This window comes from Vigna unguiculata, chromosome 6 (assembly GCF_037176805.1).
Source record: "Vigna unguiculata cultivar grain cowpea cultivar isolate G323 ecotype 2 chromosome 6, ASM3717680v1, whole genome shotgun sequence".
NCBI classification, from domain to species: domain Eukaryota; kingdom Viridiplantae; phylum Streptophyta; class Magnoliopsida; order Fabales; family Fabaceae; genus Vigna; species Vigna unguiculata.
In genome coordinates this window covers 39,290,136-39,317,152 of record NC_140797.1, presented here as the reverse complement: position 1 = coordinate 39,317,152, position 27,017 = coordinate 39,290,136, and the positions used below count along the sequence as shown (strand labels likewise).

Sequence of the window (27,017 nt, the reverse complement as noted above, 5' to 3'; positions counted from 1 at the left end):
TAATATAAAACTACTGTAAAATACTTTTCACGAAATAAATATATCTTTTGGTAATAGCATGGCATTTGAAATACTAATTATCTGTTGCAATTTTGAAGTTAAAGAATACATATGAGTTTTTTATGATAAGAGTTTGAATTGAAGTTTTGTGTGGTGAAATACGAAATTTTGAATTAGAAAAATAAATTTTTAACAATTAAATTTTAATAATTTTTTAATATATAATATATTTTAAGTGATTTTTTTATTTTTTTATATTTCAAATTATTTAAAAAGTATTATATTAAATAATTATTAAAATTATTATCAAAATTTAATTATTAAAATATTATTGTTTTGTATTAGCCAAAAAGGAGAAAAAGGAAGACTGGGCCAAAAAGGTGTCAATCTCGATGTGGGCTTTGGATTGTTATTACTATGTTTAGTGATTTTGCATCTTTCTAACTAAAAACTAAGCTTGTGCTTTGAAATGTAAGAAAACCAAAGTAGTCAACATTTTGCGATGTTGTCGGGAATGAGTAATTTGTGAGAGCAAACATTGGGACCTAGGAATCAGTCCGGTAACGTGAAACACAAGAACCCTAAAGTTACTTTTCAGTTTTCATTTTGTCTGTAGCTATAAATTTGTTGGGACCACCAACTTTCATCAGTAACAGTAAGGTACTAACCACTCTTTCCCTTTATCTTTCTATAAATTTAAGTTTCCTAGTCCGATCTTTTAAGTGATGATGGTCCTTTATTTATCTAGTTTTCTAAAATTTATTTTTAAATATGCTATTTGATATTTTATTTACTTTATTAAGTAAGTTTAACCTCTTTTATTAATATTATATTTGTTATTTTTATTTTTATTGCTATGTATGCGAAAGGACAAGTATGATTCCCAAATTCTGTTCATTCAATGTAAAGTTAGACTTTCAAAGAACTTTAAAACATTAACTTATCTATTTTTAATTAAATTGAAAGAATAACTTCTAATTGATAACATTTTTTAAACAATTGAAGACACGTTTATAAATATACAATTTATTCAAGAGATTTATTATTACACAAAAGATTTAAGTGGAACTTTTAACTTTAATTTAGACAAAATTTAGATTGTTTAATTATTTATTTGATCTCTCTTTTCGTTCGAAAATGTAAAATTGGTCCTTCAATTTTTTTTAGTCTCAATTTGATTTTGGTATTTGAAAAATTGATGTAATTTGATCATTTTGTTAAAGTTTTTGAAGCGGATTAATGATTTTTTTTTATCAAAATTGACATTAGAATTATGTTAATTACACCAACAAAGCAAATCATTTTTATTAACAATTTCAATTTTGATAAAAAATTGTTTATCTGTTTCACAAAATTTAACGAAAAAATTTAAATTGCATTAAATTTTCAAAATCCTGACCAAATTGAGATTAAAAAGAACCGGAAGACCAATTTGACATTTTTTTAACAAAACCAGATATCACAAGAATAATTAAACCATAAATTGAATATAATGTGTAATTATTTTTTCATTTCTAATCAGAATGAGAGTTTCATTTTAATAATTTTGCATGACAAAATAGCTTGTTAAATATTATGGCATGATAAATTAGTGAAGTGAAATTTCGCATTTAATTGGAGAACAAATCTAATTATTATTTTTTTATGAAAAAAGTTGGAGGTTGTATCTTAAATATACGAGTACAATACTTTTATTTTTTTCTTTCTCTCCACTTGCAGACCAAAAAAAGTATCCTCCCATTCTCTCTCTGAACTAAGTAATGTTTTAATATTTTATAAACCTCAGCTCGAAAGTTATACATGAATTTCTTTTATGAAGACAAGTTTATTGAACATCAGCAGAGTTTAAATAATTTATAAATTATCTAACTTATGTGTCCTCTGTTCGTTACTTTTTTTTCCTGTTTACTACTGCCATTAATGTTTTAAGTAATATGAGAAATGACTTTTATTTAAAACATTAAAGTGTTAAATGTCAATTACAGTTTTATATCTTCTTAATAAAAATAAAACATAAAAGTATAATAGCTATTTCAATACACATTGTCAATTTTTGTTTCATTTCTCCTTGATTGATGCATTCTTCATATTTGAAGTTCACGTTGTGACCACTAATATAGTCACCACTTACCTTAATTTAAAACTATACACCAACGAAATAATTTCGTTAGAAAATTACCCGGATCGGTAAAAAGGCCCATGACATGAACAAGCTATATTTAAGGCGCCCTCACAATTCACATTAAGTATAATTCAGTATACAGTATACATATATATATTGGTTAAGTTTGGGTGCAACAGGGGAGGGGGTGCGAATCCCAAATGTTCTGTAATGAAGCAAAGTTTCAAATATGACATACGAAATGTGGTCCATTAACTCTACTCATCTTCAATATATGACAAGTCCTGTTGCACAGGGTTAGCCTCAAGTTGCTCTGCGAATTTTTGGAGTATATCCTTCACAAGATTTCCCAACTCTTCTTTATCCAATTCGGTACCATCTTTTTCTTTTGTTACTATATCATCAAAGACAGCGTCATAAAGGAGAACAGCTGCCACCTCAGCTTGAACTAGCGGTAGACCCAATTCCTTTGCGTTTTTCTCTAGGTAGCTCCTTATTATTTCTGTGCTCCTTAAGCCATCCCTTGCATCCACTTTTTCCCCAAATACCTTCTCCACTACGTTGTTCAATTCCTGTTCATTGGCTAATAGCTGCACCATTGTCCACAATAAAAGTTGATAAATCAGAGTGTGCTAGTGGGGAAACAGGTACACGCTTTAATGGGTTTTTATGTATTTCAATGATGATGATTTATTTTTTATAAACTAAAAGGATGATCAGTCTTCAATTTGAAAAAATGTAGATAGCATGGTGAAGAATATATGCATATATGAAAACAAAAAAATTTAAACATAGGGTTTTTAAATAATATGTGAAAGATACCTGTCTTAGCTTAGAGCCATTAACTACTTGAATATTCCGGATAACAACAACATTCTCTTTCGAAAGTTCCTCCTCTAGATCTTGCATTACAGACTGCAGAAGCTGCGCAAACTGTGCCTGACCCAATTTTTCTTCTCCATCCGCCCCATGTTTTCTCAATAAATCATTTAGCTTTGGAAATTCTGCTCATTTATGCTCAAAAGGTCAGTTTTGTTCGACACCATGTATATATGCTAACAAAAGTATTAAATAAATCCTAGATATCATAATAACAGCACATGTTATGCCCAGTTTCAAACAATGGAAAATATACTTCACAATTTTCTTTAAATGGATATAAGTGTGCATTCCAACACATTATCTACGATAAATAGAATCATAATCTAAGAATTCCAAAGCCAAAGAACACAGACATACCTTCTACAAATCAAGCTAAATTCTACATAGGCAAATGGAAGATAAGACATTAACACAGATAACAATCATCTTCACAAGTACAAAATGTCAAAACCAAGTTGCATAGCATGTGGTCTGTGAGGAAGTGCAAGCCTCCTTAATTGAGGAAAAAAAATAGAACTGTAGAAGTCAGTATCCGATTATAAAAATCCAAAGGATCAATCTTCTTTTCATCTGGTATAAGAAAATGAAATGCTATATACTTTTCGGAATTCATAACATCAACCATTCTAAAAGTCTGTTACTGTGTGATGCAAACTCTGGAAACAATGAACTCGGCCAGTTCTAAGCAGAGGTAGAAGAATTATACACATGCCTCAGGGAGGATTTCCTATTTTGTAACCTTATGCCAGTTGCAGGATTTCCTTCTAAAATTTGCAACTACAAGAAGAAAAATGTTCTCGCACCACAAATCCACTAAAAAAGCAAAAAAAAAAAACTAGATTGCCATGTACAATCATGATTCTTGCCTTTATCAATCTAACATAAAGCGGATCATAGTAATTCTTAGGAGCATAAGAAAAAAGTGCAGAACCAGATAGAGCAGAAGCTTATTGCTCATGCAAGGAAAAAGGTTCCATGAATAAAACATGTTACATCTTTGATTTCGATATGTCTAAATTAATAACCGGAATTCGATATATCTTTGACTGAGAGGCAGGGCCAAAAGAGCATAGTAATCAAGAGGACAGAAGAATCAATAAAGTATCTCATACTTTACATCTTACAGTTAAGGGTCATAAAAACTTAAATATAATAATGAGAATTTGAGATGAAGATACAAAATTACCATGCTAGTTATAAGGTACTACAAGTACAAGTATAGTTGATTCACCGGAAGTCAGAAACCGAAGTAAAGGGAAAAACGAACAAAACCCAAACTAAAAAGTAATATTAACCTGAGAAAGGAGGAACACCCATCTCAGCTCCCATCTGGACAAGAGCATTCCGAATTTCACTCTTGCTGATTTTCCCCTCATCTTCATCATCTAATTCGGTAAATAGACTTTCTGCTAACATGGCGAAGTCGTCCTCATCCTTTAATAACAAACGTAGAGTACTTCCATCCAAGATTGACACAACAATAGGATTATCTGCAAACAGAAAAATGTAAAACAGAATTCATTTCCTTGTAAGAATTTTCAGAACCGATTATTTGTTCGTAAAAAAACAACACGAAAACTAATCCACAAGTTCTACAACTGCAATAATACTATTATCCAAGTCACGTTTCAGTCAAATTCGATCAAAAAGGGAACACAAGATTTTTCCGCTTGGCGGCATTATTTTCCCCACACTCGACCTATTTCAGTCTTTTCAGCAACCAGCAACCAAAAAACACAATAACAACAGAGGGAGATCTACGCAATCGCACACGAGGATTAGTGAAGAAAATACGAAGACTCCGTGATTTCAACCGAACAAAATAACAAAATCAATTCAGACATACTCCATATGAATGCAAAAAAAAAAAAAAAAAGCATCAAAGCCACGGATCAGATTTCAAGATTAGACAACTCATTTAAATACTAAAAATTACGCACTCAATCGATCATCAGCTAGTAAAGGAACTATTCAACATCCTGAGAGAAAACGGTTAATCTTAACAATTAGTATTTTGTTTACTGTTTTTTCACTTTTCAGCGTGAGGAGGTCGATCGCACGCACAAGTTTACGTGCGTGAGCAGAAGAAGTTAGCAAACCTTTTAGTTCATCGGCGATAGCGGTGATGTAGTCTCGGAGAACATCGGATGCCTTATCGGCGGCGTACACTGCGGAGCGGAAGGCGTCGGCGTCGGGTGTACGGAGGCGCGTGAGAGCAGAGTCTTTGAGAGAATCCGGTAGTGAGAGACGAAAGAGGGAAGAAGAGGCGCGGGAATGAGCAATGTCGATTATGTCAGCGCCGGTGAATGAACCGTCGCCTAAGGACAGATCGAGACCTCTGAGTTGCGTTCCGTCCAGTACCTGCAACGCTGCGTCTGACATTTTCGACTCTTTGGTTGGAGTGAAGAATACTTCAACTGTTTGTTGCTACGCGTGATTCTGTCTTTTTTCTCTGAAATCAGATTGAATCAAATCAAATAGTATCAACCCTTTTCCACCTAACTACACTTCAAAATCAAATTGTATACTTTTACATTTTCCTACCTTAGCAAAATTATGTGTTTTAATAAAGGGTTAAATATGTTTTTAGTCCCTTAATTTTCAGTGAATTTTGGAATTAGTTCATTTTGAAACTTTGAACCAATTTAGTCCTTCATCTTTTGAAATACGTGGATTTAGTCCTTTTAATCAAATTTTATTAAGTTTATTTGACATTTCAAGCGTGTTTCACAATAGTATTTGACTTAAAATTAAAGCAAAAATATGTCAAACAGTATAAACAACTCAAATACAATCTTAAAATGCGTATGAAACATCAAATAAACCTAACAAAATTTGATTAAAAGGACTAAATTCACGTATTTCGAAAGATGAAGGATTAAATTGGTCCAAAGTTTCAAAATGGACTAATTCCAAAATTCACTGAAAATTAAGGGACAAAAACATATTTAACCCTAATAAATAATAGATGCAGCAGTAACGTTAAAGAGAGTTAAGAAAATAAATATTAAACGTAAAACTCACTTGTTTAATATATATTATCATAATTAATACGTAATAAGTAAAAGGATAAAAACAATATAGAATTACTAAAAACGACGCGTGAAAAATAAAAGCGAATTCTACTTAAAAATTGATTTTTTAATAAATATATTAAATGTAGAGTCTAATTAAATTAAAATATAAGGAATAAGCGTGTATGAACTTAAGGATTGAACTAAAATTATGGATTTTGTTTTTTGAGACGTGAAGACTAAATTAATTAAAGTCGAAATCTTGATTCAGAAATGAAAAGAAATCAATATTGGTATTATTTAGTTAAAAGGTAGTTTTTTCTTATAGAGTCAAAATAATATTATTCAATTTGATTATAAATTTGGGAGTTCCATTCCACCAGTTATATGTGTTTCAACTGAACTAGAAAACACGCAAATATTTAATTTCTTAATTAAAACAGTGACATAAGAATCGTGTTTACTTGTCATAAGAAGACGTTTTGCAATATTCCGAAAAAAACAATCTGAATCAACTCATTACAAATACGCAATGACTATAAAGTTAAAGAAAACGTTGAATATACATTTGCAATTAACTATCATAAATATTCTGTTTTCCCGTACAATAAAGGGGTTGTAAGTGTAACTTACCTTTCTAGACGAATCCAACCCAAAATGACGTTATAAAATAGTGGTAATTTTTATATAAAACTTAAACACGGTCTTAGGTTTTTTTTTTTTTTTAAATTGATTCGTGATTGGAAGTGGAGTTTTATTTTGAAATTCATATTAATATTTAAAGGAAATTTTAATTATGTATATTATTAAAAAATTCTATAAGTAACATCATTTTTGTTCTTGTAATAAATAGAATCAAGTCTAAGTATAACTGTGAGTTATAATTATTAATTGATAAGATGAACCAAGATATAAGATATGCCGTTCAGGTTGTCATCATTCTAATTCCATAATAATTTAACATATACAAATCACACTTGATTTATTATGTAAGGCAAGGAAAATTATCAACCATATATCATGAACATTGTAAGGCCCATTAAAATCATTTTATTCTTTTTTGTCTTAAAGTAAAGGACTGCTCCTTGTAATTGGACCTAGGGTTGGCCCAAGTGATAAAACTAAACCCTAATATGTCCTAACACACTCATTCTCACTCTTCACATAATCAGTCGTCACTCCTTCTGCTTTGAGAGAGAGCTCTGCTAGGGTTCAGCCGCCTTTTCGCATCCAGTGAGCTCGAACCAGTTTTTCCGCTTCTCGTAAGTCTATTCCAACTCGTGCTCGTACTTCCTTCGGTGTTTCTTCATGTTTGTTTTCAGCTAGAATTCTGTAGTGAGCTTATCTTGTGATCTGCTCATTGTTTTCCAGTTCATAAGCATACCCCTAGAGCCGTGGTGTCCGTGGTTGCGATTGAGTTCTTGTACTAGCATATTCCAGGTAAGGAAAGCTAGAACCCCCTTGTATAGTGTGATTGTGATGTATGCCCTTTTAGTTTAATAATTTTCAAGTTTGATATACTCTCATGGATGTTTGGACTGGCTGGTTTTTCCTGTTTGGGATATGTTTATGTGTGTTGTAGGTGTGAATAGTGGCAAACACTGATAATCTCGCCCAAGCGAGCTTGCCTCGCCTAGGCGAGATGAGCAGAGGCTCGCCCAAGGCTTTCTGCGTGAGTTGTCGCTCAAGTGATCAAAACTCGAGCAGATGTCTCGCTTGGGCAAAGGGGATCTCGCCTAAGCGAGATTGCGCAGGGGCTACTGTCCTCGTTGTCGAGCTCTCGCCTAGGCGGAGAGGAGCTCGCCTGAGTGAGAGTCATTCTCGCTTGAGCGAGACCCTCCAGCCTGAGCGAGGAGCTGGGCAAGGATGTGTCCCGAGTTGTTGTTTTCTCTGTGCTTGGATGTTTAAAGTATGCTTATATGGGTTATTGTATGATGGCTTAATGGGAATGAGTATGCATGATTGGGAGGGGATTATTTATGGGGGATTGTGAGCTTGGCATGATTTCTATATGAGTTGTACATGAGAAGTTGGATACATATATATGTGCGTGTGGTCACAAATTTGGCATGAGCAATAATGGACCTTGATGGTTGGTAAATCAGTGGCATGGTATTGGTATGAGAGGAAGCATTTTACTCATGATTGATAATGACGAGTTGGTGTTGATTTAACCGTGAGAAATGAGGATTGGTTATGGATGTTGGTATGAAATTTTATGTGTAATGTATGTGTAAATTCTTGGTTGTTTATATATGTTGGTCTGTGTCAGTGCGTAATTCCTTGGGGTCTCTAGGTGAGACTTTCAGGGTCGCGCTTCAGTGGTCGAGACGTAATTCCATGGCCCCTGTTAGTGGGTGTCCATGGTGGTGCCCCATCTATATGGTCTGGTAAAGATTCAAGGTAAGGTTGCATCCTGACACTCTAAGGAGTCAGTTAGTCTCACTTAGAGCGAACTGACTCCTGTGGTGAGAGTAGCAGGAGGCCTGAAATTCATTAAGGACTAACCTTGTGTGTGAGGGAAATTGATTCATTGTAACACTTAGATCGGGGGTGAGTAGAGGTATCCACCACAAGTGCAAGCATCCACTGAATCCGACCAGGCTATATGTATCCGGATGAATCGAGTCTTAGTGTATTGATTGAAGGGTCATAACATGCTTGGGTGATAGATGTATATTGTATATGTGTATACTTAACTATGAAGGTACATTTGATTGCATGATACAAATAATGTTGGCTATAGCTTACCCTTTTCTTGTTGGTTGCTTTGTATGTTGTTCTTCTATCTTCGCGATGATCATCAATTTTATTGATGGGAGCAGATGCGAGAGGTAACCGTGGTCAACAAGGGAGAGACGAATCCGCTGCTTAGTCTTCTTGGGCTGAACCTTCTGTCCTTCTTGGGCTATCTTTAGGGCTACGACCCATGTACTTGTTCGCCTTTATATCTCTAGGATTCCAGTAAACGGTTTAACATGTTTCCTTTATATTTTTTGTGGCATCGCGGTGTGCCTTGGTTTGTAAGGCGTTATGTTTAAATTCTAGGACCGCATTGTTATATTATAATTGCGTGACGTTTCTTTAATTACGCGCATTAATTTAAATGAGACGTTACAAACATAGTTGTGAGTCAAAACTCGTGGGTCAATTCGGTCCACCACGAATTTAGATCGAGTTTGGTTGAATTTTTTTTACGTATATGTTAAATTTTGACTCGGTCCATCAAGAACCCGACTCACTCGAGTTAAACCATGGTGAGATAGATGGGCTCACCAACCCACCCATATATCAAGGGTCACACAATTATTTTGTATTTGGGTTGGGTTAGGTTGGGCTGTTTTCTTTTTTTTTTTAGCCAACATATTAGGTTGACAAATTCAAATTTAATATTTTTTTGATTTTGATTTGTATTTAAGGTTGAACATTATTTTGGATTGTATTTAGATTGTATTTAAGTTTTTTTAGATTTTAATCACAATTATAATTTTTTTTAGACGAAAGAAGAAAAAATTGTATTTTTTTAATTAAGTAAGCCAATGAGCCGACCTGTTTAATCCACTAACTAGTATTGGACTGGATCGGGTTTAATTTTTTTTCACTCACTGATAAGTGAGTCGGGTTGAGTTGACTCACTAAGTAGCTAACTCATAAGGACCGGATCGAATTGGATAGCCCGTTTTGACAACTCTAATTATGACACTTTATTATTATAAAAGACATTTCACAACACTTGCCATTAGATATCTTTTAAAATGTATCAATATTTACTTCTTTAAAACTAGTAGTAGTAAAATGAACTTTTATTATTTAATACGATTTATTGCAATTATTTTCAAGAGTTATGTGTAAGATCATATTTTTTAAAAAATTATTAAACAAAATTATATACATTCATTTCTCGTACAATTTTCTAAAAATATTACACAAATAATATATAGGCTTAAATACCTTTTTCATCCCCATTTTCGTAGTGTTTGTTGCGGATGGTCCGCATTTTGACAGAATGTTTAAAATGGTCATCAATTTTACTGAATGTTTAAAATGTCCTCATTTTCGCAATTCGTGTTTTATTTGGTCATTTTTTGTAACGTCGTTTAAATCAGTAACAAAGCACTGTACATGTGGCACTGCTTGTATTACGTTGCATTGGGGTATGTTACGTGTACTGTACATATGGCTAATTAACGTTAACTTTTCAATTTGGGGGAAATTTTGCAATTAGGGCTTGAGTTGGATTGCAGTCGCGCTCTTCATCGTTGGAGGTGATTTCTTCATCTTCGTCTTTCTTGAGCTTGGATTTGCAGAGGAAACAGTTAATACTTGCCATTTCATCGTTGGGTTACAGTCGCGCTCTTCATCTCAATTTTCCAGTTAATCATCATCAACGAGGTAGGTGGGTTTAGGATTTTCTGGTTTGTGTTTGTTTCTGGGTTAGGGTTTTTGTAATTCTAGTTTAGGGTTTGTTTGTGCTTAGATTGTTGTGATGTTCTGCATGGTTTCTAAATTACAACACCTGTACAATACAGTATACAGTACACGTAACACATCCTAATGCAACGTAATACAAACAGTGCCACCTGTATAGTGCTCCATTGCTGATTTAAACGGAGTCACAAATAAAGACTAAATAAAACATGAATTGCGAGAATGAGGACCATTTTAAACATTTAGTACAAATGACAACTATTTTAAATATTCTGTCAAAATGAGGATCATCCACAACCAACACTACAAAAATGAGGACGAAAAAAATATTTAAATCTAGTATATATATATATATATATATATATATATATATATATATATATATAGTAAGATTTTGGTTTTTAGTTGAGAATTTGGTTTTCGAGGAGTCTGAATTGCATTTGTGATATTTGTTGCCTGAAAACTAGTCGAAATTTGGTTCCTAGAGAACCAAATTCTGAGCTGGTATTTTTTATTTAAAATTAGAAGGAAAAATAATGAAATAGGCAGTTTAATAAATACCATAAATGAAGGTCGGAATTCGGCTATCCAGAAACCGAATTCTAAGCTTAAAATAAAATCGTGCTAGATTGGTAAATTTAATTTACAGTATGCTATTTGTGTAATATTTTTGGAAAACAGTGCTAAAGTGAAAAAAAAATCCACACACATCACATTTCGACTACATTAGTTTTTAGAGAATATATAGATATGAAGTTCAAGTTGTGAACTCGTCGTGATATTAGCCATAGTTTATTGATAACAACTTTAATCTCCCTTCCTCCCTTGAATTTTGCAACAATGCATGCGAGGGAAGAGAATCATGACTAACTCTCTTGCTTATGCCATATCGTTGTTCTCATCACAATATATGAATCAAGTAACCATATTTAGAAACAAGTTTAAATCTCCAACTCTTTATTGTTTGAGTGACGACTGTTTATTCGAACAATGAGAGTTTCAAACGAAAGAAAATTATTTTGACATTTATTTTGTGTAAACTTCAAGCTAAGGCTTGATTGATGAGTTTTATCACTTGAACAACCAATTAGACAATTTTAAGCGTGTAAAAATCTCACTCACTAGTTAAGCATATGATTAAAAACATTCCTTAAGTCTGATAGCGCTAAAATCCTTATAGCTAATTTAGTATGAAGTCAAGATCAGCTCAAAATGTTCTCTGCAACTACCAAGTCTCGTTCGATAACATCAAACGCGAATTTAAATAGGAAACACGAATTTTAGGGAGCTGGAAAATGAACCAAAACGGTAGGATTGAGTTTCAGATTGCACCAAAATTCAGGATTTAGAAAGACGATTGCGCCAAGACAACGTATTGAAACAAAACATGCATGAGTTATAATATTTTGTTTTTGTTGACTGACTCATACCATTTGAAGTTGACTCAATGGTCTTGGGTTTGTAACGAAGGAAAAGTCTTGAGTATCATAAACTTTGTTGTGCTTGAGGTTCTCAAACTTGGCAGGGTCAGCATTATTCAAAGCGAAAGCCTCTTCTCCATGCACTGCCTTGTCACCCATTTGAAGCGCATCGGTGTGAAGCCTGAGAGGCACCAAGGCCCCCACCACCAAGCAAATCAAGCTTGTCGTGACGAAGTTGAAGATGACGACGAAAACTATGGCTCCGACTTGGATCCCCATTTGTCTCAAACCCGCTCCAGTTGCACCGTTCTGGAGGCCATAAGCCAGGCCAATGTATTTTTCCCAATCGGGGACCATGTAGAAGAGACGGCAGAGTTTAGGCACGGCGAAGACGCCGGTGAGGATTCCGCCGAGAGCACCGGCGACGGCGTGGGTGTGGAACACCGCCATGGGGTCGTCGATTTGGTTCAAGAAAGGTACCTTGTTGTGGAGGATCATCATTGTGTACCAGGGAACGCTTCCTGAGATCAAACCCATCAAGATCGCCGCCCACCCCTGCACAACTCCTGTTTCACTTCACATATGTTGGTGGATGTTTCAAGAAAGAACAACATTAAAAGATGTCGGAAGAAAAATGCGTGTACCTGCAGCAGGTGTGATGCAAACGAGGCCGGTGATCATGCCTTGTATGGCGCCAAACACGGTGGGTTTACCGAAGTAGAAAGTGTCAAGTAGAACCCACACCATGATGCTAGCGGCGGCGCACACGTGTGTGTTAAGGACGGCCAGAGAGGCCACTGTGCCCACCACGAACGGACCACCACCATTGAACCCACTCCAACCCATCCAAACCAGGCCGGCGCCGGCAAGCCCTACGATCATGTTGTTTGACGGAAACCTTTCTCTCTCCTTTTCACATCTTGGACCCACCTATTCAACCACCCAAAAAGTTATGATTTTTAAAGAAAGTGAAAAATGGAGAAAGGTGAGTGATGAAATGAAGACCCACCCAATAAGCTGCAGTGTAACCGGCAACTCCAGCGGAGAGGTGAATGACATATCCACCGGAGAAATCAATGACTCCAAGCTTCGCCAACCACCCTTCGGGGCACCAGATGCTAAACGCAGTAACGGTGTACGAAAAAGTAACCCAAAGAGGAACGAACAACATCCACGCAAGGATGTTCATTCTCCCAAGTAACGCACCAGCTATGAGGATCAAAGTGATCGCCGCAAACATGCCCTGAAAAAACACCATGGTGGCGGTGGGAAAGAGCCCCAGAAACGCTTTCCCCAGAAGAAACTCCTGGTCCAGCGCCGCCCCTGGTTTCCCCAAGAAGAACACCATTTTCTCGCCGAATGACATGCGGAAACCCCACGCCACCCAGCAGAGAAGAACCGCGGCGAAGGCGTAGAAGGCCATGAAAGCGGAGTTAATGGCCCATGTTTTTTTGACGAGGCTTCCGTAGAGAATAACCAGCCCTGGAATGCTTTGTAGACCCACCACCGTCGCCGCCATTAACTGCCACGCATTGTCTCCTTTGTTTAACCATTCTGGGCTCGCTTCGTCTGGCAAAAGGTTCGGTGGAAACTCCATGGATGATCGATCCTTCGCAACGCCAAGCCTCTATTATACTCAAGTTATTTGTTGCAGGTTTTTTAGAATGAATCTGTTTGGGGGTGTATACGTAAACAATAATCTTATCGCTTTGTTGTTTTATTTGCTTGGATGAGATGAGAGTGTGATACATCATGAAGCCGGCTTTATGGAGGACAAGGAAAAATAATTTTTCTTTATTCATTCATTCATTGTTCATCGTATATACGTCGCGACGGCATGCAGTTCACGATCCTTAATTTTGAGAGTATGTACATCACAAATTTGTCGCAAATAATTGTATTTTAAACCGTATTTTTTTTAGAATCTCATTTTTCTTCAGAGAGTAGGATTAACTGAATGTAGTTTGAGAGAGGGAACAAAAGAACAGACTAAAGAAAGAGGAAGAGGACAAAAGGAATAAAGAGAGAGACCAAACGAAGATGAAATCAAATTTAAAAACTAAATAGGTTTCGGTTTTGGTTTAATATAAAATTTAAACTAAATTAAATTTATAGTGTTACATAGTTTGGTTTACATTTTTTTTTAGAATTTTTTTCTTTTTGTTAAATTGATAAATTGTTTTTAATAAAAAATATTAAATAAAAAAATTATTACCTTTTTCATATTTATTATGATGTTCCTTATCTGCCAGAGAAATCATATAATATTATAGTTCTTTTAAAGGAACGTAATCTCATATATATATATATATATATATATATATATATATATATATATGCCACATATTTTTTTTGTTTTGCTACCACTCAAACCCTTATTACTTTAATGATGTCTTCGTTTGAGGGAAAGTTTTTTTGTGTTCTTTTAACAGGTTTAAAGAGAAATGCACATAGCTAATTTGCAGGATGCATGATGATTGTAGTCTTGCCACTTCTACGTTGATTTGAGTGAATTTAGTTGCTGGCATGATAATTTTACTTTCTATTCTCTTTTATGTGCATGGCATGGCTTGAGGGATTCGATCCCATATGTTGAGAGATTCATTCTTGAATTGGATATGGGATGAGGGATTCAATCTTCATATGCATAAAACAGATCTCTCGGATGGTTTGGTTCTGAATTTTTTATTTATTCAATTTTAGTGGTTAGAAACAATTATGAAAATAAATTTACTCTTATAAATATCAATTTATACTACTTATTAAATTAAAGACAAAATGATAATCTCACAAATAATTCTATTAAAACATATTTTTTAATCAATTACATCAATCAATTTTGCAATTAAACTTTTACAAAAATTATTTCTAAATTTATTCACAATCACCTTTAAACTCCTTAAAAAAAAAAGACATAATTCACTCTTAAATTCATTTAAACTCATCTACTCCCTCCCTTTCTGATATTCTCCCTCAAATAAACACAGTGTAAAAGTCATACTTATAAATTGAATACACGGTAAACTCTAAATTTTGTTTAATTACCTTTTAACTCTCCTACGTTTAAATATTTTTAATTGAGACTTTTTATTCTTTTTGTCAATTATGTATTTCAAATTTTATACTTTTCAATTCTATTTCTATTGTTTAATTTTTCCGTTAAGTTAATTCCGTGATACGAATGTTATTCTGTCTTGTCAATCATTTAGTTTATTTGTCTCCTTATATGTTAAGAAATATAAGATTTTGTAGTTAATACAAAAAATATATTCTGATTAATTAAAAATAGCAAGTTACTTTTTATTGTTTTAATTAAAAATGTCAACATAACATACTTTCTAATAGATTACATCTTAAGATGAAAAAAGATGTGAATGATAACAATAGCCACTTATTTGTCTTAACTGTAGTTTATTAGTCGATGAAAGTGATGTTATGAAAGTTGTCGTAGAGTTTGTTTACTTTGTTATTTAACATTTTTTAATGAAAATAAAAGTTACTTATTATTTTAAATTGAACGTAATATTATTTTATATTAATTATAAAAATTGTTCTAAATTGTGATTATTTGATTTTGGTGGGTCTTTGGTTTTGATGAAGTCACTATACCAAGCTATTATATTTGGTCAAGTTTTTATAAGGATTATAAAGCACCTCTTAAATACTCTATTTAATTTATCTTATTTTTTTTTATAAAAAAATAAAAATAAAATAATTATCATATCATCAATTAATAAAAAAAAATAATTAACACTAACTCAATTAAAGAAATATGAAAATTGAGTACTCAATAAAATAAAATAAAAAATTAATAAAAATTCAATTAAAAATATATTAGGAAATTGAAATTCAATTAAGTTTTATAAAGATCCAACTTATAATGTTAATACTAACAAGCCTCAACTCTTTAAACATATAATTCAAAATCGGAATTAGTAGTTTGTAATAACTTACATACTCCAACTCCTCAATTTTAAAATTCTAACTTGTAAGTTTATCATCCAATAACAGAGAATATCTTATAACGATATTATCTTACAAGATTTAATATTAAACGATTGTTTGATTTAGCGATGGAGAAGTCAATAGATATTTCACATAATTCTTTTTCTAAAATATTGTTTTTTTTAGTTTAATGATTTCTTAATTAACTGTGGTTTTTCCTTTTTAAATGTTCTTACATTAAACGGTTTCTTAATTATTTCGCATTCTTTTTTCTAAAATATTTCACATGTGAATGTACTAAAATTTATTTCTCAATCTTTTATTTTTTCCTTTTTGTTCTACTTTTCATGACTTTAATTTTCATTCTTCAACCGTTGTGACTCCTTTCTTGAAATCCAAAAGCATACAATAAACATATGAAAAATACATGTTCACCATAAAAAGTTAAATTTATTAAACTATTAAAAAATAACCTTGTATATTTTGTTTATGGATAATATTATAAAATAGATTTTTGACAATTTATGTTATATTTTTTTATGCATATAACATGCTAATATATAAAATAATTAAAAAAATCAAAATTATTAATGGATTTATTTGAACTAAGAATACCATAAATCATTAATTTTAATTTTTTTATAATAAGTTTGTAAGTCAAATAAATTGATGGAATAAAGACCAAACTTTTAATAAAAGATCTATAGACAATTAAGATGGTCTTTTCTATAACATGTGTATGTGATCCAATTCCCGGTAAAGACGCTATTCAATTACTGAATAAAAATCAAAGTCAATTATTAGAATCATAATTATATCAATGAAAACCTATTTCTAGCCATAAACATTATTAAACAGAGTTTTTTAGAATTATTTACGAAAAAATAGGATAGATTAGAACAGTCAATAAGTAGTATTTTAATATAGCTATGAATATTGATTGATAACAGATGTATTTACGTTTAAAACTTTTAAAAGAATAACAATAAACAAAAATATTATAATGTATACGAAATAAAAAACATTACCATGCAATATAAATAAACCCTACAATTTTATATCTGGTATTAACATGTAGTATAGCAAGATTCCTTTCAATTAATAAAATACATTATAAACATAATTGATATGAACTAATGCATTTTAATAAAACTCTAATTTTAAATTTATTAAAGCATGAATAAAATAGAGGACAAAATATGTTTTCCAAAGTTTGACTAAAAAGATTTGGCCAAAAAAGTAAGAAATCTGATTTTGAAAAAGGTAGTAGCGTATACTAGCCGGTGAAGCAGAGTCCAAACGACACCGTATGTCTTCAAATCTGTGGCCCAAACTAAACTTATAGAATGCGCCAACCACCAAATTCGCCACTGTTTCAGGACTTATTTTCCCCTTCTCAATGACTCTTCACAACTAAACTTGTACATTGCTCTTATTTGTTTTTTCTCCTGCTTAAATAATAATAATATAAACTTATAATTTAAATTTTCCGATTAAAGTGGAGTTGTTAAAAATATCTAAGTAACTCATTTTATAAAAATAGTTTATTCTTAAGGAGTGTGCCATTAACTCAAGATATAAAATATAAAGAATATATAGCTAGATGAAAATAATGAAAAATAGGAAATTAATGTTTTCCTTTATTTGTAAAGATTTTTATGTGCATATGCTTTTGAAGCAATCCCACAAAGATTATATATATATATATATATATATATATATATATATATATATATATATATATATATATATATTAAAACATGTTTTTATGTAGTTTTTTTAGGATTAAACATATTTTTAGTTTCTAAATTTGTTAGAAGTAGAGTTTAAACCCAACTCAACGCACAAAACCGGTTTGTAAGGTGAAGTTTGCATCCTACTTATATATTATGAAATGATCTTATCTCTAATCGATGTAAGATTTTCAACAAAATTTGAACGTAAAATTAAAACTTGTATTTGTTCCAATTGCTTTTTAAACTTAAGAAAAATGAATAAATATAGTCATTATAATCCAAAGGCATGAACTTGTTTTGATGTGTTAAATAGCGTTTTGATTGATGTTTGAGTTGTTTATACCATTTGAGACGTTTAAATTCTCAAAGTTAGTTTGAAACATCGTCTAATATAATAAAAAGTTGATGTTATTGAGTTAAAATGACTCTATTTTTTATATTTAAAAATTAAAATATATCAAAGTTTTTTGAAGTAATAAATTTTAATTTTATGCTTTGGAACTAAAAATATATTTAATATTTTTTTATTAGATATGTTTATCTATTTGTTATTTGTTATGTTCTTGCCCTTGGAATATGGGATAGATTTTTTTGTAGGACTTATATTTTTCCTCTTTCCCCCCTTTCGGTCAACTTCTGTGTTAATTTCCAAACGCTACAACTCAGATTTCTCCACTTTAATTTCATTATACTTTTTTCTGGACTATATTACCTCATTTGTTTTGAAGTTTGAAAATTAATTAATTGATGGTTACATTAATTTTTATTTTATTTATACTTTTTTATATATTGAAGCTCTTGTCTAACATGCTTTAAAATTTTGAATATAGTCTCTTTTGCTCTAATTATATTTTACAATACACAACATTTATTCATAAAATATAATTGCATGTGCCGTACGTTCTATACATATACAGTGTGTGTAAAAGAAGTTCAACGCTTATGCATGGCAGGTATAATTAAAATAATTTAATTGTTGTTTTCAAACCTAAGTACATTCCTGACCTTGTTTCGTACGAAAACCAAACACCTAATTTCACTAATTCGCCAAATTGAATAGTCAAGTACAAATACCTAGACTCTAGTTAGTCAAAACGACCACGTATTCAGTTCAGTCATTGAATTTATATATAAACACTATTATATACTCTATTTCGTTTTCACACTATTTTTTATATTTCTATTATGTGTGTATATATATGTATATATTATTTCTCTATTTTTTTTATTATGTTTACTCACACAACTAAAAAATAAGGTAGAAAGTTCATAGAATCTTCGTCGAGAATAAATAATTGAAAGAGTATATATATGGCATAGTGCTCTCTCGTCTCTGCATAAAATGAGTTTGTATTGTGGTGAAAGTTAGTTAGAAAATACCGTATTTGTGTATCATTGTAGAGAGTGAGCATGAAGGAGGCGTTGAGGGAAGAACAAATTGGAGAGTTTTTGGAAGCCTTTTGTCTCTTTGACAAAGATGGAGATGGTACGTATGTGTTTCTTCACCTCTTTTTTCGCGTTCTTGAGATCTCGCTTCCGTTTTCTTTTGATTGTTGAATTTCTCCCTTAATTTTCTCAATCACATGCTTGATTGCATTTCTGTTCCGTTAATATGTTCTAAATATTCATATATTGGAGAAAAAAGGCTGCATAAACATCGAAGAATTAGGCACTGCGATTCGATCACTGGATGAGAATCCAACGCTGGAGGAGTTGCAAATCATGATGAGTGAAGTGGATACAGACGGCAACGGAACCATAGAATTCGGGGAATTCTTGAATCTCATGGCCAGAAAAATGAAGGTGTGCGTCAAATCGAATCGCATGTTCATTAATTTTTGTTCTACTTTATTTTCATATACTGTAGTAGATCATGACGCTTGTATTGTACGGAAAATTAAGGAAAGTGAAGCAGAAGAGGAACTGAAGGAAGCTTTTAGAGTGTTTGACAAAGATCAAGATGGTTATATATCGGCCAGTGAGGTTAAATTTGTTGATTAGTGAGAGATTATGAGTGTTAATTGAGTTTTGTTTTGAATAAAAAGGGTTAATGTGTATACGTGTGTGGGTGCAGTTGAGGTCCGTAATGAGGACAATTGGAGAGAAGGTGACTGATGAAGAAGTGGCACAGATGGTGAAAGAGGCTGATTTAGATGGTGACGGTCTCGTTGATTATGAGGAGTTTGTGAGAATGATGTTGGCTGCATAATCACATCAATGAAAAATATAGAAAAATTAGATATATTTTTATGTTTGGTTAGTATTAATTCCTGACACTAAATGCACTTATTTCATTTTGTGTTGCATGCCTAATAAGTTATCTTGTTGACAAAAAGAGGACAGTAACAGAATTGACAGGATGAAAATTTCTGAACGTGGAACTCTAAAGTCATCCTAAACGTGCCACGCAAAATTGAGGTGAAAATTTCTCGTTTTTATTCAACAATAAGATCCTGGATTTCAACTTATGAAACATGCTTTGACATTTTGATATTTTTTTTGATTTATGATTATATATTGTGCTTTTCATTTATTGGTTAAAGAAAATTTTTAGATGAAAAAAAAATTGACACGTTAAAAATCACGATTCTATATTGTAAAAATGAAAAAAAAAATAAAAAACTGACCATCATTTATATAAAAAAAAAGATTCATTAATTTTTTTTCTCTTAAGATTTTAAATTTAAAATAATATAAATTTGACTTAAGTCTTATCAATATTCCGTCTTTCCAATGAGTTTACACACCTTCCTTGATATTACAATAATATTGTGTGTATTATTACTTTTTATTAATTATGCATTTATTAACTTGTTTTTTTTTTCATTATAATTTAAGTTTAAGAATGTATTTGGAGATATTTTCATCCATTAATTAAGTTTAAGGAAAACAAATCTTTCAATATAGTATAGAAGCAAAGAACTTAACATAATAGAAAAATACAACGAGGAAATAAGTCATATAAATATATAAAGAAGTATATTCAAGATTATATGTGACAACCATTTCTTTTAGTTATTACAGAAATATTAGTGGATAAGTGTGAAAATATTTTCAAAATTAATTGATTCAACATTAAACTACTATTAATAAAACTGTTATAATAGTGTAACAACAATATTAAAATATGATATTATATTTTAATATTACTATTACAAAATAATAAATAAAAAATATTTTTTAGGTTCTGAGCATTTAAAATACATATAAAAATTCAAATTAAATATATCATGATACTTGAATCGAATTTTCAATAATATAAATCAATCTTCATCTATCTTTCGTAAATTTTAACTAAAATGCGTATGATTAATGTAGATTTATTAAAATAAATGATATTCAATTCCGACATAATACATTTATTTTCCATGAAGTTACTTTTTATTGTTGCCATTAACACAACGTAGTTATAAATTAATTAGTTTTCTTAATCCACTAATTTCAAATTAGTTGCTTTTAACTAGTAAACCTACTGCATGGGAACATGACACTACGTAAAATAAATCTTAACTGCTAAATGAATTCTATTTTGTTAACCTAAAAAGTTAATTTAAATCACGGATGAAGAATAAAAAGAAATGCATAAAGGTACCAAGTTACACAATTCAAAATTATGTAGCAAGAGAATAGTTACATTATTTAAAAAGAAGTACATATTTAAATCATTAAACTCTTTTTGAGAAATACAAATTTAAAGTTAGCCACATTTGACATCCTGTATATGTACTCAATCAATCTTATATTGTCTATTCTCTTGTAAAGTCTTAATACATAAAACATAGATACAAGAAAACATAATCAGTAACCTGTTTTTGTAGATTTGAAGCATCTCACTTAAAGAGATTAATTCTAAAGTTTATACAAAATCTGAAATAACAAAGGTAAAGAAATAATATATGTGAATATAAAAAGGCGATAATACACAAAAATCTATTTTTTCTAACGAAATACCTACAAAAAACCAATAAAAATAGTCTTTTTATTTTAACATATATAAGATAATTTAGAACGAATTAACTATATAAAAGTGAAAATATTACTTTTTTATTAGATGTTATAAATGTGTAAACATATTGAAAGGTATAGGTATAAATTTTTTCAATAGGAAAAAAAAAAGGGTTAAATATGATTTTGGTCCCTCAAGTTTGAGCGAAATTTGGGTTTAGTCCCTCATCAAAACTTTTGACCAATTTAGTCTTTCATCTTCCAAAATGTGTGAATTTAGTCCTTTTAACCAAATTTTGTTAAGTTTATCTGACATTTCAAGCGCATTTCATGATAGTATTTAAATTATTTATACTGTTTGACACATTTTTGCTTCAATGTTAACTTAAATACTATCATGAAATGCGCTTGAAACATGAGATAAACTTAACAAAATTTGGTTAAAAGGACTAAATTTACGCATTTTGAAAGATGAAGGACTAAATTTGTCAAAAGTTTTGATGAGGAACTAATTCCAAATTTCGCTGAAACTTGAGGGACCAAAAACATATTTAACCCAAAAAAAAAAGGAAATGGTGAAGAAACTTTCATTTAGGGTTGCCAATATGAAGCACAAAGAATTCAAGAAGTGACTTATCACGGACAACAAAGAGCAACAAGAATATGCATAAGAATTTCTCTCTTTCAGCAACTACGCGACATAGGAGTGTTTGTTTGGTCTTCATTTCACACACCATGATTTTTTTTTTTCTCCCCACGTTACGCAGATAGGGTTTGCTTTGTGGAGACATGAAAAATTTTCCTTTAAGTCGAATACCTTGTAACCTTCCTTATCCACTACGAAAACAAAATAATTATAATAATTTAAATAAAAAATGAATTCTTATTAATATTAGCAGTGAACACACATATGTTATGCCACTTTATAGTAACAAAAAATAATAAATTTTAATTATAAAAATAAATATAATTTTTTTTACAATTTGATTATAAATAGTTTTATTTATTTGGTTAAATTTTAAATTAAGAATAATTAAATTTAAAAAAGAATGTCATTTGAAGGATGAAGTTGAAATAAAATGTGAACAGAGTATAGATAAATAAACTTTAATAAATATTCAGCAATTCCACATTCTAATAAAAAAAATGAAAAACTCCAATTTTTACATTTTAAATAAAATTTAAAATTATTTAATTTCAAACAATTTAAGTAATCTTATAAAATTTCATAATTTTTAAATTTTTTTTATTCAATCAACATATTTTACCTAAAGTATTTATTTATTTTTTTATAAAATTAAATTACCCTTTAAATTTTTCTGTGAAAGAATCACCAAGAATATATATATATATATATATATATATATATATATATATATATATATATATATATATATATATATATATATATATATATATATATTACACTTCAAGTAAAAAATCACCAAGAATATGTTCTTAACCTCGAGAATATTTAAATCAATTCACATAGTAGCGTACTATTTTTTTTTTTCTCAGTGAAAGTACCGCGCTGAATATCGTAGTCTTTTTGTAGTGCTAGATTTGAACACTTAACAAAATAATCAATTAATTCATCTTTTTAATTGATTATATGCATTTTCAAAAGCCGGTGCAAAAGCAATAAATTATCATTGTGTGTGAAATCAATATGATTCAAAAAATACTTTCTCTAACGTCAATTATCTAAAAATTAATCTTACAAATATTTTAACTAGTCGAACTTGTAATAAAGTTGCAAAGATATAATTAACAAACAGAAAAAAGTGGAAAAGCAAAATCAAATTACTCTTCTAATTGCTTGTCTTGTATGTTAAGATATGACTGGTAAAGTGATTAAATCAACGTTAGTGACATATTCAATGACGATGTTAATACGTTCAGATAACTATTGTTGTAATTATAAAAGTAGCTAAATCGATTGATATTTTAAATATCATTTTAATATATTTTAAAACATTAAAATTAATAATAATTAGTGTATTACTAAGATATAATAGAAAAATAACCAAAAAACACGTAAAGCAGAATTTACTGCAACAAAAGAAATAAAAAAGTTGACTTTAATTACTGTAACAGAATTCAATTCCCTCCAAATAGTTCAAATAGTTGACCCACTTGCACTCTCTATATCTCTATATATATATATGTCAAAGTTCAAACGTAGTTTATAGCAACAAACTCATCAAGATCAACACCAAAGGCATTGCAGCGAACTCATCAAATGGCGCAGAGTGTGAAAATTCCTCGTGTGAAACTCGGAACTCAAGGCCTTGAGGTATTAAATGTTCTTAATTTTTCTCTTTTTTATGATTCAATTTCATTACTTTGCAAGCATGTTCTTTATTTTCTCATTTTCTGAACAGGTTTCGAAGTTGGGATACGGTTGTATGGGTCTCACTGGAGCTTACAATGATCCACTTCGCGAAGATGAAGGCATATCTGTTATCAAACATGCATTCGATCAAGGAATCACTTTTTTTGACACTGCTGATATTTATGGGGTCGACCATGCTAACGAGATTTTGGTCGGAAAGGTATCAAAATGTGTTCCCTCCTCTTCCTTATCCCTTTAAACATGTTTGATACCTGTTTGACAAAAAAACCCATCATTTTCTACTGCAAAAATGCGTTTTCTTTTTCTAAAGGGTCAGTGGAATCGCTTTGTCATGATGGTTAACTATTTTTTTTTATTCTGCTTGACTAGGCTCTGAAGCAGCTACCAAGAGAAAAGATCCAAATAGCTACTAAATTTGGCATAACAAAGATCGATTCTTCTGGAATGTCTGTTAAGGGCACACCAGAGTATGTGCGGTCATGCTGTGAAGGCAGCTTGGAACGTCTGGGTGTTGAGTACATTGATCTCTATTATCAGCACAGAGTGGACTTGTCAGTACCTATAGAAGATACAGTTAAGGATTTGTTCCTCTAAATCTATATATCAATAGTTTTTAGTACATATTATATCAATGGTTTTGTAATGGTAATAATATTACAGGTAGGTGAACTCAAGAAACTGGTGGAAGAGGGGAAAGTGAGGTATATTGGATTATCTGAAGCAAGTCCAGATACTATAAGGAGAGCACATGCTGTTCATCCCATCACTGCTGTTCAAATGGAGTGGTCCCTCTGGACTCGTGACATTGAGGAAGAGATTGTTCCTCTCTGCAGGTAAGTTCAACTTCTACTCCATTAGTAACATACACACCAGCAGTTACGTGAAAAAGTGATCAAAAGAATGTGTTTGATACAGGGAGCTTGGCATTGGAATTGTACCATACAGCCCTCTTGGTCGAGGTTTTTTTGGTGGCAAAGGAGTTCTGGAAACTGTTTCAACTGTTAGCTCACTGGTATAATAATTATCAATATTCTTCATCTTTGATTATGTGTTCATCAAAACGCAACAAAAGCAGTGATTTTCCACATCAAAAAGACTTCACTTAAAAGAAAGATTTTAAGATGAATCTCGGTGTATGATAAATATTTGTTTCACTTATCAGATGAGACATCCACGCTTCCAAACTGAGAACCTGGACAAGAACAAAAGATTGTATGAGAAAATAGAAGAACTTGCTGCGAAACACCACTGCACTCCTTCACAGTTGGCATTGGCATGGATGCTCCACCAAGGCAATGATGTTGCGCCTATTCCTGGTGAGTGACTAAATATATTTTTCTGTTTTAAATAAATAGATTGATAAAGTATTTTAACTAACACACTTACTACTCCTATTAACTAGAAACCTCAGCATGGATTATGAGTCTTGCACCCTCAATCTGGCAACCTAGTATCCACTGCATATGTTTGTTAATTCACCTGTGCAATGTTAACACAACAAATTAAACACATATGTACTTTTCTCCTGGTGAACATCTGCAATAAACTCATGCATTTAGTATGTTTTTGTTTTGAGTGTGCAATTATTGGGTACGTCTAAACACATTGGAAAAGTTTTTATATACAATTTCTTATTACATATGAAATGTCATCAATCAACCATCTTAAATGTTGTTATCCATAAGTGTACACTGAATTAATTATTTGTCTGAATTTGTTTGGAGCGAACAGGCACTACTAAGATTAAGAACCTGGATCAAAACATTGGTGGGGTATCATTGAAATTAGCAGAAAGTGAGTTGAGAGAAATTTCTGAGGCAGTTCCCATTGAAGGCGTAGCAGGGAATCGACACTACTATGGATTAGCTAGTTTTGCATGGACTATTGCTAATACACCTCCAAAAGATCCCAGGGTCTAAACTTATATCACTCAAAATCCTTTTCAGTGGAACTATGCACTATGAGCACGAGTTAACTGATGTTTGTCATCGTATGTAAAATCCATAGTATCAGTATTTGAATATGCGTGTTGAATTTAATAAATCCAATTCACCTATGGCCTCTCCATGATTGAAATATTTGGTGGGTTCAGGTTTGTAGTTTGCTGTACTAGTTTGTGATGTAACAAAAACAATGAATAATGCAATATTATACACCTTGAGGTGAGTCTTTGCTCATTAATTATGTTTTAGGTATCCATATCTGTACTTGAGTTTTTCTGTCTGTCTTGCAAGAGACGTTAATTACTGGATATTGGGTGGTTCATTGTGCTTTTGCTCCTGTAACTGGTACAATTGGGTTTGGCTTTCTTTTTTTTTTCCTCTGGCCAGCTTTTATTCGGGAAAAGTTGGTATTTTGAGAACACTTTTTTTTTTTTTAGGAAAATGATTTTTTAACTATTAAATTTTGACAACTTTCTTTATAAATTTAGGTGGCATCTTCTAAATGGTTTTCAATTTCTCCATTTTCTCATTCTCAATATTCCAAAACCATTTAGAAGATGACACATCATGTTGTAAGGGAAAGTTGTCAAAATTTAATAGTCAAAATATCATTATCTTTTTTTTATTATCATTTAATATTATTTTTCATTATTATTTATTTTCTTTTTCTTTTTAAATATAAAAGTTAATTTTTATTAAAATTATTTTACCTTTATAAACATTATCAAATAGTTATCAAATGTCTCAAAAAGAACTTTTTTCTAATTATAATACAAACTTGTCATGTTGTTCTAGATTAGTAAAATGAGATTTGCCAACAGCATAATACTAACAAATATTTGAAGAGAAACATAAGAAATAGATAGTTGAAATATATATATATATATATATATATATATATATATATATATATATATATATATATATATATATATATATATATATATATATATATATATATATATCAACTTTATGATAGTTCGGCGAATCATAAGTTGAATTTGTGTGATGTGAATGTTTGATATCACTTTTAACACATATTTGATAAATTTGTTCGTACATTAATTTTGCTACATATCATTAAAACATTAATTCATCTTTTATTTTTATGTTAGACATTGTAATTCTGCCATGACCGTGTTTAAACATTGAAACATGTGATTGTGTAGGTTTTGGAGCTAAAGAGAGTTAGTAATTTTTTCAGGTGTTATTTGTTGTCCTCAGG

At 31.1% G+C, this 27,017-nt stretch overlaps 4 protein-coding genes and 1 long non-coding RNA gene across 6 annotated transcripts; 3 read left to right on the top strand and 2 right to left on the bottom strand.

The window, feature by feature from the left end:
- Window positions 1–2,214: 2,214 nt before the first annotated feature.
- Window positions 2,215–5,386, bottom strand: LOC114188852 (calcium-binding EF hand family protein). The gene is made up of 4 exons (XM_028077511.2): window positions 5,104–5,386; window positions 4,300–4,494; window positions 2,945–3,126; window positions 2,215–2,712 (listed from the first exon to the last, which is right to left on the bottom strand). The coding sequence occupies exons 1-4, from the start codon at window positions 5,384–5,386 to the stop codon at window positions 2,380–2,382; spliced, it is 993 nt and encodes a 330-aa protein (XP_027933312.2). The 3' UTR covers window positions 2,215–2,379.
- LOC146885885 (uncharacterized) lies at window positions 2,629–5,637 on the top strand. The gene is made up of 2 exons (XR_014995526.1): window positions 2,629–2,769; window positions 5,045–5,637. It is a non-coding gene; the product is annotated as an uncharacterized LOC146885885 (long non-coding RNA).
- Window positions 5,638–11,741: 6,104 nt separating this feature from the next.
- LOC146885884 (ammonium transporter 2 member 4-like) lies at window positions 11,742–13,515 on the bottom strand. Its single transcript, XM_085675300.1, has 3 exons — window positions 12,877–13,515; window positions 12,512–12,797; window positions 11,742–12,433 (listed from the first exon to the last, which is right to left on the bottom strand). The coding sequence occupies exons 1-3, from the start codon at window positions 13,462–13,464 to the stop codon at window positions 11,871–11,873; spliced, it is 1,437 nt and encodes a 478-aa protein (XP_085531426.1). The 5' UTR covers window positions 13,465–13,515; the 3' UTR covers window positions 11,742–11,870.
- A 5,264-nt stretch (window positions 13,516–18,779) lies between these two features.
- Window positions 18,780–19,997, top strand: LOC146885883 (calmodulin-2-like). Of its 2 annotated transcripts, none has more exons than XM_085674319.1 (4): window positions 18,780–19,034; window positions 19,187–19,351; window positions 19,451–19,531; window positions 19,623–19,997. In XM_085674319.1, exons 1-4 carry the CDS (start codon window positions 19,026–19,028, stop codon window positions 19,755–19,757), a joined length of 390 nt encoding a protein of 129 aa, XP_085530445.1. In that variant the 5' UTR covers window positions 18,780–19,025; the 3' UTR covers window positions 19,758–19,997. The 2 variants fall into 2 exon arrangements, with proteins under 2 accessions (XP_085530445.1, XP_085530444.1); XM_085674318.1 differs by having other exon boundaries at window positions 18,789–19,034; window positions 19,194–19,351.
- A 3,656-nt stretch (window positions 19,998–23,653) lies between these two features.
- LOC146885882 (putative aldo-keto reductase 1) lies at window positions 23,654–26,096 on the top strand. Its single transcript, XM_085674314.1, has 7 exons — window positions 23,654–23,789; window positions 23,878–24,048; window positions 24,219–24,422; window positions 24,510–24,682; window positions 24,765–24,861; window positions 25,012–25,165; window positions 25,581–26,096. The coding sequence occupies exons 1-7, from the start codon at window positions 23,736–23,738 to the stop codon at window positions 25,766–25,768; spliced, it is 1,041 nt and encodes a 346-aa protein (XP_085530440.1). The 5' UTR covers window positions 23,654–23,735; the 3' UTR covers window positions 25,769–26,096.
- Window positions 26,097–27,017: the final 921 nt, after the last annotated feature.

Coding starts and splice junctions, on each gene's coding strand:
- LOC114188852 (XM_028077511.2), bottom strand. CDS start 5,386: ATGTCAGACGCAGCGTTGCAGGTACTGGACGGAACGCAACTCAGAGGT. Junction 4,495..5,103: donor TATCGCCGATGAACTAAAAG/GTTTGCTAACTT, acceptor TTCTGTTTGCAG/ATAATCCTATTGTTGTGTCA. Junction 2,713..2,944: donor ATGGCTCTAAGCTAAGACAG/GTATCTTTCACA, acceptor ACAATGGTGCAG/CTATTAGCCAATGAACAGGA.
- LOC146885884 (XM_085675300.1), bottom strand. CDS start 13,464: ATGGAGTTTCCACCGAACCTTTTGCCAGACGAAGCGAGCCCAGAATGG. Junction 12,798..12,876: donor GTTACACTGCAGCTTATTGG/GTGGGTCTTCAT, acceptor GTGGTTGAATAG/GTGGGTCCAAGATGTGAAAA. Junction 12,434..12,511: donor TTGCATCACACCTGCTGCAG/GTACACGCATTT, acceptor GAAGTGAAACAG/GAGTTGTGCAGGGGTGGGCG.
- LOC146885883 (XM_085674318.1), top strand. CDS start 18,959: ATGAAGGAGGCGTTGAGGGAAGAACAAATTGGAGAGTTTTTGGAAGCC. Junction 19,035..19,193: donor CTTTGACAAAGATGGAGATG/GTACGTATGTGT, acceptor TGGAGAAAAAAG/GCTGCATAAACATCGAAGAA. Junction 19,352..19,450: donor TCATGGCCAGAAAAATGAAG/GTGTGCGTCAAA, acceptor CGGAAAATTAAG/GAAAGTGAAGCAGAAGAGGA.
- LOC146885882 (XM_085674314.1), top strand. CDS start 23,736: ATGGCGCAGAGTGTGAAAATTCCTCGTGTGAAACTCGGAACTCAAGGC. Junction 23,790..23,877: donor TCGGAACTCAAGGCCTTGAG/GTATTAAATGTT, acceptor TTTTCTGAACAG/GTTTCGAAGTTGGGATACGG. Junction 24,423..24,509: donor CAGTACCTATAGAAGATACA/GTTAAGGATTTG, acceptor ATAATATTACAG/GTAGGTGAACTCAAGAAACT.